At 41.8% G+C, this 17,714-nt stretch overlaps 2 protein-coding genes and 1 non-coding gene across 8 annotated transcripts; all 3 read left to right on the top strand.

The window, feature by feature from the left end:
• The first annotated feature begins 14 nt into the window (after window positions 1–14).
• On the top strand, window positions 15–8,107 carry LOC135347499 (ATP-dependent RNA helicase DDX1-like). Of its 4 annotated transcripts, none has more exons than XM_064545515.1 (19): window positions 15–115; window positions 171–222; window positions 341–567; window positions 2,807–2,974; window positions 3,209–3,285; window positions 3,338–3,410; window positions 3,511–3,587; window positions 3,804–3,906; window positions 3,991–4,126; window positions 5,080–5,212; window positions 5,277–5,303; window positions 5,352–5,441; window positions 5,487–5,537; window positions 5,782–5,919; window positions 6,263–6,455; window positions 6,515–6,606; window positions 6,717–6,905; window positions 7,560–7,745; window positions 7,841–8,107. In XM_064545515.1, exons 1-19 carry the CDS (start codon window positions 100–102, stop codon window positions 7,988–7,990), a joined length of 2,178 nt encoding a protein of 725 aa, XP_064401585.1. In that variant the 5' UTR covers window positions 15–99; the 3' UTR covers window positions 7,991–8,107. The 4 variants fall into 4 exon arrangements, with proteins under 4 accessions (XP_064401585.1, XP_064401584.1, XP_064401587.1 ...); XM_064545514.1 differs by having other exon boundaries at window positions 7,817–8,107; XM_064545517.1 differs by having other exon boundaries at window positions 7,534–7,745.
• On the top strand, window positions 1,410–1,514 carry LOC135348238 (U6 spliceosomal RNA). Its single transcript, XR_010398693.1, has one exon. It is a non-coding gene; the product is annotated as a U6 spliceosomal RNA (small nuclear RNA).
• A 101-nt stretch (window positions 8,108–8,208) lies between the features above and the next one.
• LOC135348234 (uncharacterized) lies at window positions 8,209–13,715 on the top strand. 3 transcript variants are annotated; one of them, XR_010398690.1, is made up of 6 exons: window positions 8,209–8,331; window positions 9,190–9,264; window positions 9,364–9,432; window positions 9,529–9,743; window positions 12,411–12,741; window positions 12,844–13,714. XR_010398690.1 is itself a non-coding variant. In XM_064546438.1 (5 exons), exons 1-5 carry the CDS (start codon window positions 8,229–8,231, stop codon window positions 12,417–12,419), a joined length of 471 nt encoding a protein of 156 aa, XP_064402508.1. In that variant the 5' UTR covers window positions 8,209–8,228; the 3' UTR covers window positions 12,420–13,715. The 3 variants fall into 3 exon arrangements, 2 of the variants coding, with proteins under 2 accessions (XP_064402508.1, XP_064402507.1); XM_064546438.1 differs by having other exon boundaries at window positions 12,411–13,715; XM_064546437.1 differs by lacking the exons at window positions 12,411–12,741; window positions 12,844–13,714 and adding an exon at window positions 11,499–11,885 and having other exon boundaries at window positions 8,214–8,331.
• The last annotated feature ends 3,999 nt before the right edge of the window (window positions 13,716–17,714 follow it).

Here is a 17,714-nt window from a genome sequence, read left to right as displayed (position 1 = left end):
ACAAGAATGCATAAAAATTAATAATGATTATGCTTTGACCTTTTGGCCTTCTTATAGCTTAACGTTACTTTTGCTCGAATCGAACTCAGCGCTGCAAAGATGACAGCTTTTGCAGGTAAGGAGTGCATGTGCCCCCCAATAGGATAGATCCTATTTACCCCTCCACACAGAGTTGGGCATGATGCCTGAGATAGTGCAAGCCATTGAGGAAATGGAATGGCTGTGAGTTCACTTATAAAACCCTCCCACACCACACACACACCCCCTACACCTCACACCCCCCCACACACACACACCCGGCCTGCACACAAACCAAACACACACTCTACTTTAAACGCAGACTCCCAACGGATGTTCAAGCGGAGGCTATCCCTCTTATTCTGGGGGGTGGTGACGTTCTCATGGCAGCAGAGACGGGTAGTGGGAAGACGGGAGCATTCTGTCTACCTGTCATACAGATAGTACACGAGTCACTCAAGGAAAAGTCAGGGGGTGGGCAGCAAGTGGGAGGTGGGGACGCTTCTAAGAAGGTCGTCATGAATCCTTACGACAGAGGAGATAAACTAGGTGAGTGTTTGGGGGAATAGCTAATGTAGAAAGGACAGAAAGGCATCAAAATAATGTTTAACTGTGCTGATACCGTATAGCGGGAAATGTTCGTGAGGTGCAAAATTTCGCGTTTTTCGAGAGCAGAGCAGTTAACACGAAAATTAAAACTGAGAGAAACTCCTGCACTGGTATTTCACATGCAAAGCTCTTGGTGTGTGTGGTTACAACTCGACTACGAAAATGTCTTCTCTAAGGGCTCTCGAGCCGAATAGCGAAAATGTTCCGCTATACGGTACTTTCTGCTAAAATTTAATGTTTGTGCAGAAGCCTATAATAATTATACCCTTATCATAGCAACTGGGTGGGGTTTAACTACTATCTCATAAACTCCCTTGCCTTGAGGGCGCACTGATAGATCTACATAGGCAAAAAGAAGATAGATACTTGCTGGCAAGGAGGACAGATGGGTGGGGCCTCACTGCTTGGATATGGTGCAAATCAGTATGTAGAGCTAGACGTTTAGCACTGACCAGGTCATACACACAAGCTTGTCGTTCGTTTTTGAGACTGTTAGCTAGTGAGGTAGCTTAGTTAGGTAGCAACCATTTTTCATTCCTGGCCAGTGGGTATTATAACTATTGTCCACTACATCCTTGGCCTCGGAGGTTCACTGCCATGTAGTGGACAAACTAAAACATTCTCATCCTAGATTCAAGTTATGGTTTAATAATTGAATTTAGTTTAATTAACTAATTGAAGTGGAATTTAAATAATATTCATAGCCATAGTTGTGGAACCACAAACAGACAAAGACATGCAATCTTCAGGATATAAATCATGTTGATGTATACTCACATGTAGTTGCTTTGCTGCTACATATACTAAAATTGGAACGATACAGAGAAGATTAGCATGGCCCCTGGCGCAAGGATGACACGCAAATTCGTGAAGCGTTCCCATTTTTTTACACCATCAGACATGTTGAGTAGAGAGAGAGATTCGATTTAAAGCAACCCTCCAAATATGCGATACCCTTGATCTTTTCCAATTTTCTGAAAAGTAGCGACTGCAGTGTTGAAAATTATTTTTTATGTCGCGTCCTAAATAGAGGTCAAACCACAGCCTCAATTCCAGGCCACAAGAAACAATGTAATTTAAGCGGCCTATAATCGAGGATAGTAGAGTAACCTCCAATTAGATGCGACCCTCTAAATATGCGACACCAGGGCTTCAACATAATTTTTCAACCTCCAAAAGAAACGACCTCTGGCTTCGTAATTATTTTAAAATGTCGCTTTAAATCGAATAAGTACGGTACCCTCAAAGTAGTACCATCTGCGTATCTCCGCGGTTTATTCGAGGCTTACTTTTTAACACGAGGGCTAAACATGAATAATTCATGAGAATTGTTTTGCTCTCTGTAAGAAGTCCACGAGCAGTTCTGCTGCTAAACATCAACTTTCATTTCATACTTGAGGCCATTTGGGACACAGGATACTATTTAGTTACACAGCCTTAGTTATATCATAGGTATATAGGAAACACAAGCATGAAAAAGCGCTCTGTGCACCTCTAGCTACTTCACGACAATCGAGATTATATTTTCTTTGTTTCCAATTGATACCTACTATCAGGGGGTATGTGATTCAGTAATAGGGGTAGCTCTGAGATGTATGCATTGGACACAATAAGTTTCCTGGGTTTAGGATGGTCCAGAGCCACTATGTAGACTTCATTGTAAAACATCACGTGAATCACTTCCGTTTCCAATCCCCCTCTACTCTATCTATGGTTAGACCATGTCCACTACATCAGCATTTATGGCAGTAAACCCCAAGTCCATGTCCAGCTTGAAGGCTAGGCTGCAGGCAAAGTTTTAGTCATAGATATCTACGTGGGCAGTCCAACATTGCTCAGCATGCCCACGCTCATTTTCCTTCACCCTTCTACCACCCTCTACCTTCGCACGCGACTTCCCGATACAGGCTCTCCTTTTTCCTAACTACCTCTATTTCTTTCTTTGTTCCTCCAATTAACACCGTATTTTTGGAATCTTATTGAATAATTGTGATAAAAGGAGAGCCTGAGTAGAGCTACTCCAAGTAAATGCGACCCTCTAAATATGCAACACTATAGTACTACCTGTGTGTGTGTGGGTGGGTGTGTAACCATCACTTCTGTTTTGCTCTCATAATTATCTCTCGATAATAATGAGCACAGAAATTATGAGCATAAAAGCTATTATTATTTGTTGCAGCTATATCGTCTGAGGGTCTCCTGATTCAGTGCCGAGAGCAGAGGGCGTGGAATGGGTGTCGGTCATCTTCAGGGGTGGGTGGGGGCAAAGTCTACTACGAGGCCATAGTTACGGACGAGGGACTGTGTCGAGTAGGGTGGAGCATGGGACACGCCTCATTGGAGCTAGGTAGGCGTGTGGTGGTGGTACTATGTCGCCATTATAATAGTTATATATAATGGGCCATTTGAGAGCAATTTTGTTTAATGGACTGTGACAAATTTTCTGGATTAGATCCACGTGCTTAAGTTTTATGAATGTAATGATGATGATCTCTATGATGTCATCTATTCACTGTTGTAACTGTGTGAGGAAGAATCATAATGATTGCTATAGCTAATTATTATGATTTTGGTCTCACAGGAAAAGACAAGAATGGATTTGGTTTTGGAGGAACAGGCAAGAAATCGTACGCTAGTCAGTTTGATGACTACGGAGAGGTGGGTGTGGCTTAGCTAGCTGTTGGTTATGCTCTATTGACCATTACTACAGGCATACGGTAAAGGAGACACTATTGGTTGCTACCTGGACTTGGACAGTGGGGTGGTGGGATTTAGCAAAAATGGTGAATTGAGAATGAAATCGTATCACTCGATTTTAGAGTGTTCCAACTATTGTGCATGCGCAGTCTTGTATCACTGTGTGTACGTACATACATGCTGCAGGTGTGTATTTGGAGGACGCTTTTCAAGTGCCTAAACAACTCATGGGCCAGACATTCTATGCAGCTGTTGTCCTCAAGGTTAGTCCTACAACTCGTACAGTGTCATAAGATACATTGAATGATGATGTTTCTATTAGTTCTACTTTTTTTGTTGTTTCTTCTTCTTTCTATCACTCTTCCATTATCTGTGCTCTTTTGGGGCACTTTTTCTTGGCTTATCCCTTTCTTTGTAGATGCAACTTAATTGTACAGTGCCGTAAGTACACTGAATGATGGTGTTTCTATATATACTAGAATGCAGAGATGCAGTTCAACTTTGGAGACCAACCGTTCAAGTACCCCCCTGAGGCAAGCTATGGCTACACACCACTGTCAAAGTCTACACAGCTAGTACAAGGTAAGTTACTAAGAAAAAATCGGAGCCTTCTTATAAAATCATAAATGAACACTCCCCCCCTGCCCCTCTCACTCGTATATACAGCCATGGCGATGTCTGCTCGTCCCAGCAAGCCGGGGTCTCCGAGGGCACTCATCATCGAGCCTGCCCGAGAGTTGGCACAACAGACTGGTGATAACATTCACCTGTTCAGCAAGCACCTCTCAGCACCGCGCATCAGGTAATCGAGTGTCTTTATAGTAGCATATAATTATGAGTATTATCGATCTATCTCACTGTTTGTTAAATTATGTAGCAAAAGATATAAATATTGCTAGGCCTTTACTGTTGGATCTACATGTACATACCAGGTCATGTATGGTCCATGTTAGGAATGCATTCATTGGGGCGAGCGAGCGAGTCCCCTAGTTAGTCATAAACGTTGGTCCGGGTGGTGTATGTATGTATGTCATGGACCAGCATACGATATTTGCTTTTGGGACTGGTGATCCTTTACCAATTTCTACGTGAGTCAATAGGATAGCTTAAAGATACAAATAGCATGGAATAGTCTAGCAACAACGAAAGAAAACAAGATTAGCAATTAGAAGGAGGGGGAACGAGAGCGACACGCAAGATCCCAAGAAACAGCTGAAAAAAGGAAAAGTAGGCTTGCTAGACGCAGAGAAAGAAGGAGTGAATGCAGAGGGTTCTGCTACCACTGATAAACATTTACTTTGTGTAGAAACTCGACAAAAATAGATGCCAATGTAGAGTAACCCAAACATTATTAAATGAAGCCAGCATTTCATTACAGAGACTCCAGAGGCCAGCCAAGCACGCCTACAACAAATAGCAGAAAGTGGCCAAATGTTCATTACAGAGACTCCAGAGGCCACACAGGCACGCTTGGAACAACGCAGGCAGAGGCATACAGGCGTGAATCCAGATATGCCTCTATTCGAACAATCTACTGTTTAATCCAAGATGCTGAGGAGATGTTTATATATATCTGCAGTCATGCCAATACTTGGGAAATATGGATACACAGGCCATGTCATCAACCTGCCACAAGATGTGTTGTCATTTGCACAATTTCTTCCTAGACTTCCAGCAAAGTTGGATGCGTCGCTTTCCCCATGGCGCTTGCGTCACCCTAGTATTTGTATTAATAACTCCCCTCCCCCTATGTAGAGATCTGCTGGTGATGGGCGGAGACAGTGCTAAGGATCAAATAAAAGCATTACAAGCAGGTGTGGAGATAGTCACTGGTACTCCGGGTCGCCTTGACGACCTCATCACCACTGGCAAACTGGACCTATCAGCTGTAAGTTATGTGTGTGCTTTTTACCTGCTAACAATTTCACTTTCAATTTTGTATGTATTTGCAGATTCGCTTTTTTATTCTGGATGAAGCTGTAAGTCGTACCTTGCAATTATATCTCTTAACTATGTGATGATCATAGGATGGCCTTTTGAGTCAAGGCCATGGAGACCTGATCAACAAAATCTTTTCGAAGATACCTAAAGTGTCCCCCGAAGGGAAGCGACTACAGGTATAGTTGTCATGTAATAGTCATGTGATCTATCTCCCCCTACAGATGGTCGTATGCTCAGCTACCCTGCACAATATTGAAGTCAAGAAAATGGCGGTATTTTCATTTCTAAAATACATTTGTAACGCTTATTGCAGCTAGAGAGCTTGTTAGAACAATTTGTGGTGGTGTGTTTAATTAAAGCCTTAATTCGCTTTCTGAGCCTTGCCTGAGGCTCTTACTTTGAAGCACTTGTAGTTATGACTATAGCATTGCCCCCTCCCCCTTTGCCTCGAATCCTTGTGGCCTGGAGTCGCCTAGACCCTTTGCTTTGCACTTCCCCTCCCCCCCCCCTCTACAGGACCGACTGCTCCACTTCCCGACGTGGGTAGACCTGAAGGGACAAGACTCGGTCCCGGAGACTGTACACCAGGTACTGTGTTGGGTGGACCCCGTTAAGGACGCCTCCTGGAGGTCCCTCGAGGGAACAAGGGTCAATGTACGTTGACTATGGTATACCGTTTAACAAGCTATTATGCAGTCTCGCGGGCCATACTTTGAAATGATTGATTTGATCAGTCTTTGAAGTATAGCCCGCGAGACTAGCTAATACGCTTGCATGCATGGTGCAAGTGTGCTTAAAAATAATGGTGTGCACGCATTTTACAGCCGTACTTTTCATGAGCACCTATAAATTGAGTTTGGTAAGTACAGCTTAAAATACAATCACCATCTTAAAATGGTTTAATATCGTTTTGTTCAAATTGGTGTCACTCTGTGTGATTGTATTTTAAGCTGTACTTTTCATGCTATAAATTGACTTGGTTTCCATGGCTCCCTAGACGGATGGGATCCATTCCAAGGACAACAAGAGGTCGTCCAATCCCGAGTCCCTCTCTGCGGGTGTGAAACTGCTCAAAGCCGAGTATCTGGTCAAAGCCATCAACGAACACAAGATGGATCAGGCTATCATCTTCTGTAGGACAAAGCTGGACTGTGACAACATTGAGGCTTACCTTTTGTCCCTCGGAGGAGGTCAGAGATTATAGTTATAAGTGCAACTGTTGTATATATATATATATAAGTACGTACAGGTCCTAAGGCGATGGTGAATGAGTACACGTGCGTGTGTCTCCATAGTGATCGTCGTCCGCAGGAAAGAAAGGAGAATCTACAATCATTCAAAGTGCGTGTTCCTATAGTAATCACACAACAGTATTTTTGTTTATGATGCATATCCTCCCCCCCCCACACACACACACACACACACACACACACACACACACACACACACAGGATGGGGAGGTGCGGTTCCTCATCTGCACTGACGTAGCTGCTAGAGGTATTGACATTCGTGGTATACCTTTTGTCGTCAATGTCACTCTACCCGACGACAAGCAGAACTACGTTCATCGTATTGGGAGAGTGGGTCGAGCTGAGAGAATGGGACTGGCCGTATCGCTAGTGGCAACTGTCAAGGAGAAGGTAAGTATCATGTGCTGAATAGCGGGAAAAGTTTGAATGCCAAAATCAATATGCAACAGTCCCACTTACCGAGGAAGTTTCGTTGGTGCACATTTACCCCACTTGGGGTCTGTATCATAGCAACTGGTGGGGTTTAACTACCATAAACTCCGCATTCCTCATAAACTCCCTTGCCTTGAGGGGGCACTGATTTTATACTAGATCTACACAGCTAAAAAGAAGCTAGACACTTGTTGACAAGGGCAAAACAGATGGGTGGGGCTCACTAAACACCAGGAAGGGGACTCACTGCTTGGACATGGACAAGTTAGTACGAAGAGCTAGAAGCTTAGCACTGGCTACAAGCTGTACGGACAAGCTTTTTATTCGTTTTCAATAGTTTTTGAGACTGTTAGCTAGCTGTTTCCCAAGGTGAGGTAGCTTAGGTAGCACAATTTAATTCCAGTGGGTATATTGTCCACTACATTTGAATTTATGGCAACGTAAACCGTCCTTGGCCTCGGGGCTTCACCCTCGTCCTCGGAGGTTTACTGCCATAAATTCTGATGTATAGTGGACGATAAATATATTTTTTGATGGAGATTTTTGTGAAGTCTGCAAAATTTATAATAATGCTGTCCCTTGACAGGTAACGTCACTATCCTCCCTGCCTAGGTGTGGTACCACAAGTGTGCTAATAAGGGGCGTGGCTGCTACAACACAAGCCTGTTGGAGGACGGTGGCTGTGCCATATGGTACAATGAGCCGCAGTTCATTGCCGACATCCAGGAACATCTGGGTGTCTCCATTCCAGTCGTTGAAGACTCATTCCAAGTCCCCGTGTCAGAATATGATGGAAAGGTCAGTGAATAAATTGCATGTATGCATTCAAGTTAGCGTATAATTATACTATAAAGCCAAAATTGGTTCAGTGTTTTGTGGGCTTTTTTCTGCAGGTTATGTATGGAGAGAAAAAATCAACAAAAAGTGGATCGAAAGGTCATGTAGCGGAGTTGGCAACTTCAGTCCAAGAACTAGCCAAAATGGAGAAACACTCTCAAAGTATTTTCTTAAAAATGGCAACTGATAAGAAATGGTTCCTCTAGCTAGCTCAAGTTTACAAAGACTGCTTTTGATTTTTTCTGATCCTCTGTACTGTATTGAATTGTACTCCTGATTGCTATATAAATAGACAACAATTTATTTATGAATGTTCTATCTCAGCTCTGGTTCTATCTGTTGTTACATAGGATCTCTAGTATGCTGCGCATGCGCAACTAGACAAAGGAACAAAGGCAGCTAAGCAACTAGATGGGCGAGCCCGTCCCCAGCCGCCATAAAATTATGGCTGGGGACGGGCACGCCCATCTACTAAGCAACATCATGGATCAGAGAACTCCTCTGCTTGGTCTGGAGGGGGGTGGGCGACCGTCTGCAGCTGCAGATGGTATAATAATTATGTATGTCCATTTCTATATAATACATGTAGGAATTTTTACTAAATGAATTTCTAGTGATGTTGTAGTTGGGCGGAGTCCAACCAACGCTTCGCTCATGGTTGGGTATCAGTACATGTAGCAGTTTTGTTCCCACTGCAAGAAATTTGCAGCCCAATCAGATTGCTGCGTTCAAGTGGGAAACCTTACAGCTCAATTTAGCTGACAAGGCGAGCTGGGACACTGTATTTCTCTGGAGAATGCAGAAACAGCTCCTGCTGGATATCTAGGCTACTAGAAAAGAAGCATAGTCTATCTTAGCATCTATGAATGAAGCTTGAACAGTATGTATTAATTAATTAAAAGGACTTGTCTTTGTTTTAAGTTTTGTTGTGCTACCAATAAGATTAGATCATTAGTTTGGACAAAACCTGTGTTATGTATGCCTTCTTTGGTCTTCGAAAAGCTTCTCAGAAGCCTTGGGGTAGTCCTATAGCTGGCTGTACCTCTCCTTGTGCTAGATGTCTAACTATTATGAAAAAGTTTATTTCTGCCTGTACTAAATCTTATATTACAGGCTAAAGTATTCTTCTACTTTCTCTAAGAGTCTGAGGTCTTTCTTGAATTCCAAAACAACTATAGCTAGATCCAGTCAGCTAGAATAGCCATCCAAATAGTTAATTGATTTCTTTATATCGCACCCCTGAGCCATGCGGTTGTCAGCCACTTAAAGATTAAACAATATTCATACTCTGTCTCGAGTACCGGTGGAACAAAACTGCTACGTGTACTGATACCCAACCCAGAGCGCAGCGTTGGTTGGACTCCGCCCAACTAGTGATGTTGATCATTTAATTTTATTCTGGCAGGTCCACAAAGCATCATGAATAAGAAGACTCTGGTGGGGAATGGGCGACCGTCAGCTCCACCTGCAGCTGCAGCTGGTATAATAGATCTGTATTGGTATATGTACGTATGTCCATTTCATGTATGTAGGTGAATTTTTAGTGATGCTGGTTGATAATTTACTTATACTCTGGCAGGTCCACAAAGCATCATGAATAAGAAGACTCTGGTGGGAAGTGGGCGACCGTCAGCTCCACCTGCAGTTGGTATTTATATTGGTGGACTGCATGTAATGATTATAGCATGCAGTATTCTCGCTAGTGCTAAGCTAATTAACGTGATGCTGATCTATCCTTGCACAGGAGGGGCCCCCTCAGCACCCCCACCCCCCTACCCCGGCCGAGGGGGTTATGGGGGTGTAGTCTCAGAACAGAGATTTGCACCACCTTATGGCGTCGCTAATCAGATTGGTGTGAAGCCACCTAACTATACGGCCCTCAACTTTTTTACCGTATTATTCTGCTCTTGCTGTGGCGGTTTCTTGTGTGGATTAAATGGACTCCTAATGGGAGAACAAGTAAGCTAGTGCAGTATATACAAAGGGATCATAGTACTCCCTTATATAACAATGCGTTAGCCATACATAATAATAGTCTCATGAATCAGCCGCCGTTCTTTTGGAACCACCGTCTGAGCACTCTTGTCATGAAGTCATTTCAAAATGGAATGTTGATTGCTCACAAAACCAATGGAATGTAATTAAATCGTGATATTATGCCCACACATATTTCCTAATTGTTATACAAATCGCCAAGCGAAGGCATCTCTCTCCACTTGTGTTTTGCTGTGGTGCTAATCTGTGCCCAAGGACCCCTGCTTGCCTTGCTTATGCTTCGTAGCAGCTTCTATGTATGAAGTATTTACCATGCGTAATGCATGCGTAATGATTCCAAATGCGTTGAGCAAAGTGCAGTTCTTTGCTGCCTCCAAGTTCATCACCTGACTGGACTTCTGCAATTTGATTGGTCAAGACGGAATTCCGTCTTGGCACATAAAACGATGACAAGAGTGCTCAGACGGTGGTTCCAAAAGAACGGCGGCTGATTCATGAGACTAACATAATAATACCTTCATATAATACAATGGCTGTTTCAATTTGTCGATGAATTATCAGACTTTCGTTTGTCGAACCACATCCATATTGTTATATCTGATAGTATGAAAATCCAGTTTGGAGTAGCTAGTCAGCATGCACTACCAGCAGCTAAGTATACAATGCAGTCTATAGAGAATAGATTACCACAAATTTGTGAGTAGTTGTACAAATATCTTATGATTGAACATTGCTAAGAAATGGTGGTGCATGCATGGTATCATTGTGTAAGTGAATGAATAAGCTACAACATATCCACGAAAATAGTTCTATGATGCAACATATAAGATGGTGGGTTTGTGTACTGCATTATAGTAGGTAATCGGTTACTTTTCCAGAAACACTCACTTTCAGAGATTATTATAATTAACATACCGTATAGTAGGGTTACTTCATTCGATAATTAAAACTACGAAAACCACCGTTATGTCGAGGTGACTGTAAATCAGAGCTAGCAAGAGTATAATATTATATACCCTACAGGTATAAAGCACTGCCGTATATAGTGGGTAATTTTCGAGGGTCTAAGTTTTCGGGAATTGAAGTGAATTTCGCAAATACTATTTTCAATAGCAATTATTTTTAGCGGGATTTGTAATATTGAAGGCATTTTCCGCGGTTTATAATTTTATGGCTTTTTATGCACTGCAGTAGGGAGGCTACTATTTGAGTGCGGCCTCTGATCAAGCATACATAATTACCGTATGTGGTGAATAATTTTCAAAGATCTCGTAGATGTCTTGAATTATAAACCAAAATAGTAGCCTCAGTGAACTTTGAGGCTATAAAATTATGTCTCTGCACGTGGCAGCGAGCCATATTATATATATACCGTATTAGTTATGGTTTCTCAGCATACATGAAGGCAAAACTGAAGGCTAGTCAGATTGCTATATAGAGCTATATATAAATCGAAGTAAGTTTTCCTATAATTATATTATAGAGAACAAGCACTTCACATTGCATACAAACCAGCTAGAGGAGGTACGACACGTGTACAAACAGATATGAACTAATATTGGGTTAATAAACGCCTCTCTCGAACAGTATATAGCCTCTCTTGAGTTGTATAGCCGCAAAATGAAACATTTAGTAGCCGCGGCCTCTATAATCAAGCATATATACGGTATGTATACATTTAAATTGTTTTGCAGTCGCATTAGTAAGTTTCTTTCACAGATTGAAACTGCTTGGAACCAAGGCAACAGAGAGCTGGCTTATAAGCACTCCAAGACCGCCAAAAGATGGGGCATTGGAGGGATAACTTATGGAGTCATCTTTATAGCTGTTGCCACTGTCATTGTTGTAGTTTGTACCGGTATAGCTTTCTAAATAGAATCTACAGCAGCCACGTTGAATGACATCACCTCTGTTTCTCTGTTTCATCAATGTTGTCAGAAAAGTTGCTATTGATTTTTTGTCCACCAAGCACCCTATACATGTTTTCAGACTGAGTGACTTTTCTATATAGTGCATGTGTTACCATTATAACCTTTATTCGTTTTGATCTTTAAATTTTAGTTCTGAGGTAATTTTACCAGTTGGTTTTGATCTTTGAATACTGGGTATTGCTTCCTTGTATATCAGTTATGGAATGCATCCATTTGTATTAATGATCCCTCCCTCCCCCCTATATATATAGAGAGAGAGTATATGACTCGTCCCAAAGGATTGTTTGTTATATTGATGTCACTGTCTTGTCAGAATACTGATGGAAGATCAGTATACATGCTATAGCCTCGATCAGAGGCCGCACTTCTTCTCTGTGAAGGAGGCTATAATTATACATGCCTGAGCTGAATAAAAATAGTTATGCATTCAAGCATACGTGCGTACATGTATATACTCCATGCAAAATTATATTTAGCCTCCTTCACCGGCCTTCATAGAAAAGAAGGCCTGCTATCGACTGCTTGCGCATGCGCTAAATTATTGGATATTTTTTCCCATAAAATTTCCTATAATACAGAGAAAATATCTAATTAGCGCATGCGCAAGCAGTCGATACCAGGCCCACTTCCCTAAGTGAAGTGAGAAGTGCGGCCTGGAATCGAGGCTAAATTATATTTTGTGTATATGCTTTTTCTGCAGTGCAGGTAAAATCAGGAGTGCACTCTTCGTGGAGGTAAAAGCAGCAAGAAGTGAAAGGTCATAGCATGTGGACTGTTTCAGGACCAAGAACGAACTATACATGTACAAGAATTGCTTGGCCTGATCTCTATAAGCACAAGCATTAGTCTGCCTACAGTAACAATGTCATTCCGAGCGAAGCGAGGCGGAGGACGTTGTCAAACACTTCCATTCTTTTCAGTGCATAGGCTTGATCTGGTTAACGTTGCTGCATACTTATACTCATTTACAATCCATGCCAAACAAAACCGCTGTTATATTGAGGTGTAATTCAAAGAGCCGCTATAATAGCGTGAGTCCACGGTATAAGTTAGTGTATATATACAAAGCTACTGGTGTTCTATAAATAAAGCCAAACTTGATTGGTTCAGTGTTTTGTGGACTTTTTCTGCAGGTTATGTATGGAGAGACAAAAAGTGGATAGAAAGGTCATGTAGCGGAGTTGGCAACCTCAGTCCAAGAACTAGCCAAAAGCATACAAATGGCAACTGATTCCTCTAGCTAGAATGACTGTTTTTGATTCCTGATCTGCCCATCTTAGTGTGTGCCGCGCATGCGCAACTACAATCAGTAATTAAATTCACGACCATGCGAGGAGCGTTTGTCTTAGCCTCGGTCCCAGGCCGATTTTTTTTAATAGAACGAAGAAAACCTAGCGTTCAATTGGAGACGGATCGGCCTGGGGTAGAGGCTAGGTTTGTCTAAGTTCAACGTGTTTGATGCACTTCCTTCATTAGCCTCCTTCACAAGGCCTAATTATTAGGCCTGCTACTGACTGCTTGCGCATGCGCAAAATTATTGGATAATATTCCCGTAATGTAAACTGAATTTTTACCCGAATTATATCCTGAATAACATAATTACTATAATTATAGACGAAGAATACTCTTCATATTAAAAGTCAGACACAGAGCTATATAGCTAGCTAGCTAGAGACAGAGCTGTATTGGTTACAGCAGCAATTTCTTTCTTTCACCAAGGTTAGTGTCAGATGGGCGTGGCCTATCCATATAGGCTATTGTCAGCCTTCCCCTCCGTTCAGAGGATTGTTATCCACACTGTTGCAGGCTGTGAGTCTTTTGTTAACATAGTAGGCTAATGGTAGCTATTAGAATGCTATCACACGGGCTAGAAACCTTCTATCCACTTCCGTTCGTTGTGACGTCATGGTTTTACTGAGCATTATACGATGATATCCTATGGGGTGCCGTTTGTGTCAAAATGCTGATTTTATCCACTTATGCAGAAGTACACTGACTTATACACAAGTGCACAGACTTATACCACAAGTACACTGACTTATGCAGAAGTACACTGACTTATACACAAGTACACTGACTTATACACAAGTGCACAGACTTATACACAAGTACACTGACTTATACATAAGTATGCTGACTTATACACAAGTGCACTGACTTATACATATAACCTGACTTGTATACAAGTACTTTCACTTATGCACAAGTATGCTGACTTATACACAAGTATGCTGACTTATATACAAGTACACTGACTTATGCACAAGTGCACTGACTTATACACAAGTGCACTGACTTATACACAAGTATGCTGACTTATACACAAGTGCACTGACTTATACACAAGTACGCTGACTTGTACACAAGTGCTCTGACTTAAACGTAAGTATGCTGACTTATGCACAAGTATGCTGAATTATTTTAACCTTTAACCTTTAACCCTTGCACTTACAGAAGCTCTGTAAACATTACTAAGAACAGGCACGTGCATGTACAGGCAGAGTCAAGGCAGACAATAGTAATGTTTACAGAGCTTCTGTTAAGAGTTGTAGCAGCTTGAATTGCATTAGTAAACAGGTTTAAAGCGTTTGACAATACTTGCACATTTACTTGAAGATTCTGCCATGTCTCTAGTCTATAGAACAACCATGTGCAAAGGGTTAAAAGGTTAAAGGTTAAATTAATTTAGCACGTGCACTTGTGTATAAGTCAGTGTACTTGTGCATAAGTCGGTGCACTTGTGCATAAGTCAGTGCACTTGTGCATAAGAGTCAGCATACTTGTGCATAAGTCAGTGCACTTGTGCATAAGTCAGCATACTTGTGCATAAGTCAAAGTACTTGTACAAGTCAGGTTATATGTATAAGTCAGTGCACCTGTGTATAAGTCTGTGCACTTGTGTATAAGTCGGTGCACTTGTGTATAAGTCTGTGCACTTGCGTATAAGTCTGTGCACTTGCGTATAAGTTGGTGCACTTGCATATAAGTCGGTGCACTTGCGTATAAGTCGGTGCACTTGCATATAAGTCAGTGCACTTGTGTGTAAGTCAGCATACTTGTGTATAAGTCAGTGTACTTGTGTATAAGTCTGTGCACTTCTGCATAAGTCAGTGTACTTGTGGTATAAATCGGTGCACTTGTGTATAAGTCAGTGTACTTCTGCATAAGTGGATAAAATTAGCATTTTGACACAAACGGCACCCCATAATATCCTGAGTCCCCAGTTTCTGGGGATTATGTGGCGCATGCGCAAACAGTCGATACCAGGCCCTCTCTTCGAGGAAGAGCGGCCTGGGATCGAGGCTATTCCTTCATGTGACCCCCCCCCCCCCTCCATTAGCTAGTACTCTGCATCTAGCCTCGATCCCAGGCCTAGGCGAACAACTAAGCCTGTACTAGTTGTCTGCGCATGTGTCAGTCGTTCGTCAGATTCGATATTCTCGTTCACTTTCGTGACATTTATATTCGTGTACTATCGTGTACTAGAAGTCAGTTCCCATTTTATCATTATTTGGAATGGCTCTTAGCTGAAGCTTCTCTCTTCTCTGAAGCTTATTCTGAAGACTGAACAACAAGGGAAGAGGTATAAAGCTTTGTCAAGCTTGTTAAGGTCAGATATTTTTGTGTGGGCCCTATGGCTATGCTATCAAGTCTTGTTCATGTTTGGCAAGATCTACCGGTAGGTACACTATAGTTTCATCATTAATATGGTGGATCAAGTGAAGAGTGTGAGCTAGAGAACTTGGTGCTGCCATCATCAGCTCGTCGACAATGACACTATAACCTGTTTAATACGAGAAATTTAATATGTATAGATCCACACGTATTTAGAATGTCTACTTCTCTGTACAGGAGCAATGGCTAATATCCAGCTATCCCAACAGTGCTTCTCTTGGCTATACTAACGGACGAGACTGGACAGTTTGAGGTAAGGGTTTAACCGTCTTTGGTTTCTTTTACTATTGTCCTATACTCACAGGACTGGAGTATGACCTGCTCATTCGAGCGTTGCTGGGTAGCTCAGAGACATCAAGAGAATCTACGTTTTCTCAAGCAAAATTTAACTGAGTTACGAGTTGGGGCCTAGAATCAGAGAAGTCCAGCAGCCTGCTAAATCTTTTTGAAACGTAATTTGAAGGCATTCAATCATCCTGAAGTTGCCCTGGGTCACTGTAATTGTGCTGCAGCACAACTGGCAACTCCCCAGGCCTTTGTGAAGCAGCTCCCTATGTGCATCTTTTGTGTACTCCCTATGTTCATCTTTTGTGTACTCACTCTGTGCATTTTCTGTGTACAAATTTCGATTATTGATTTATTAAATATTTTTGCCGACCACAAATATACAATGAAAATTTGACGCATGCGCAGACAACTAGTACCAGGCCTAGTTGTTCGCTAGCCTCGAGACCAGGCCGATTAAAATACGTATTTATTAATCGGCCTGGTCTCGAGGCTAGTTGTTCGCCTAACGTTATAAAAGTGAAAACTCGGCCTGGGATCAAGGCTACTCTGCATCTGACTGCATGTGCTATGCATGGACGGGCAGTGGACAAAGGGATTATAGCACAAACACAAGCCCTAGGGGAATTAAATCTACTATGACTTGAGGGACAGGTTGAAGACCTTGATAGTCTCCTATCATCTCATCTCAAAGCAAAAGGCCATTCACTGTTAGACTTGGTACACGTATAGATCAAAAGCTTCTAGCATGTGCAATTAATGCAGCAAGAAAATATGAGCACTATACATCAAACAGAACATTTGAAAGGGAGTGAGGGGAGTTAGTTTTTGAGTGCACAATTCCACAGATGCAGATGACAGTCGCCCACTGACTCTTCTGGAATCGTGGACGGATGGAACGGAATAACATCACTATATATGGCATTGCTGAAACTCGGCAGTTGAATTGTCAGTTTGGTCATAATACTAAAAAGAGAAAAATTAAACACGAATATTAGTCAATGGTAGTAGGAAATAGGGTATACGCGTACATGCTATGCACACATTACAATCAAAAAATACAACTTCGAGTGCAAAGTTGAGCGGTAACTGAAGTGTACGATTCGCGACAAGAAAATGTTTGATAGAAACTGACAGTGTGTAACAACGTGTACCCTCTATTTTGTTTCACTGCCAACAGAAGAATGCCACACTGGTCATCCTATACAGGGGTAAGAGAATAGATAAAACGGTAGCTGCAGAATTAGTGAGTAAAGAATCACAAAATCACAAAAGTTCGAAGAACGACATTTAAGACATTATAATGAAAAATCTATGTAGAGAATGCCTTCCAAACCCCAATGACAGAGTTTTACTATCGACAATGACCTATAAAGAATCATATTTAATTAATTAATATGAAAGCACCGCAGGTGCTGATGCCTCGGTGGAGATGCCAAAGCTACATAACATAAAGCTACTAATAGCTATGACATGTTCAACAATTAATTTTGCTGCATGCAAACTCAAGGAGTGGGTAATGATCAACCATGATTGTTGTTAAAAACGATTGATGCCAAAAGTTTAAGTCTAAAATTACCGGCTGCATTAGCAGAGCCTTGCAGCTCTCTTCTCACTCTTGCAGCTACCAATAGCTAGCGTTCTAGTACAGAGTTAACTACTAGCAACACTCGGTAAACAAGTTTGGCTACGTGCTCTTCTGAAAAGGCTGCAATGGCATTCCAAGTAAGCAAAACTAGGCATAACTCGAGAACGAAGCATTATTTTGCAAATCCACGAATTAAAATTCAAGTAAACATGACTAGAAGCCTATAGAAACTCTTACTTGCACTTGATTCATCCTTGAGCAGCTGTAGCAGTCTACACACACACACAGACACACAAACACACTACCGTATACCTCGCTTGCGCATGCGCACCGAGGCATATAACAAGTGCAAAAAACATTTTGTGAAAAAATGGAGAAGAGTAGGGTTGGAAGAGCATGTGCACTGAAGTAACAAAAAGTTCGAAAACAAGATTGTGGGTTGGTATATAGTCTTGC

The sequence above is a fragment of the Halichondria panicea genome, chromosome 14 (assembly GCF_963675165.1).
Source record: "Halichondria panicea chromosome 14, odHalPani1.1, whole genome shotgun sequence".
NCBI lineage: Eukaryota > Metazoa > Porifera > Demospongiae > Suberitida > Halichondriidae > Halichondria > Halichondria panicea.
The sequence above is the reverse complement of the archived record's forward strand: the minus strand, read 5'-3'. Positions and strand labels throughout refer to the sequence as shown.

What these genes read in the sequence shown, in the direction of transcription:
- LOC135347499 (XM_064545514.1), top strand. An exon ending in GGTGGGATTTAGCAAAAATG is followed by an intron (nt 3,411 to 3,510) that starts GTGAATTGAGAA and finishes TACATGCTGCAG; the next exon opens with GTGTGTATTTGGAGGACGCT. An exon ending in TGGCAACTGTCAAGGAGAAG is followed by an intron (nt 6,906 to 7,559) that starts GTAAGTATCATG and finishes CTCCCTGCCTAG; the next exon opens with GTGTGGTACCACAAGTGTGC.
- LOC135348234 (XM_064546437.1), top strand. Translation starts at nt 8,229, where the DNA reads ATGGCTGGGGACGGGCACGCCCATCTACTAAGCAACATCATGGATCAG. An exon ending in ACCGTCTGCAGCTGCAGATG is followed by an intron (nt 8,332 to 9,189) that starts GTATAATAATTA and finishes TTATTCTGGCAG; the next exon opens with GTCCACAAAGCATCATGAAT. An exon ending in TCCACCTGCAGCTGCAGCTG is followed by an intron (nt 9,265 to 9,363) that starts GTATAATAGATC and finishes ATACTCTGGCAG; the next exon opens with GTCCACAAAGCATCATGAAT.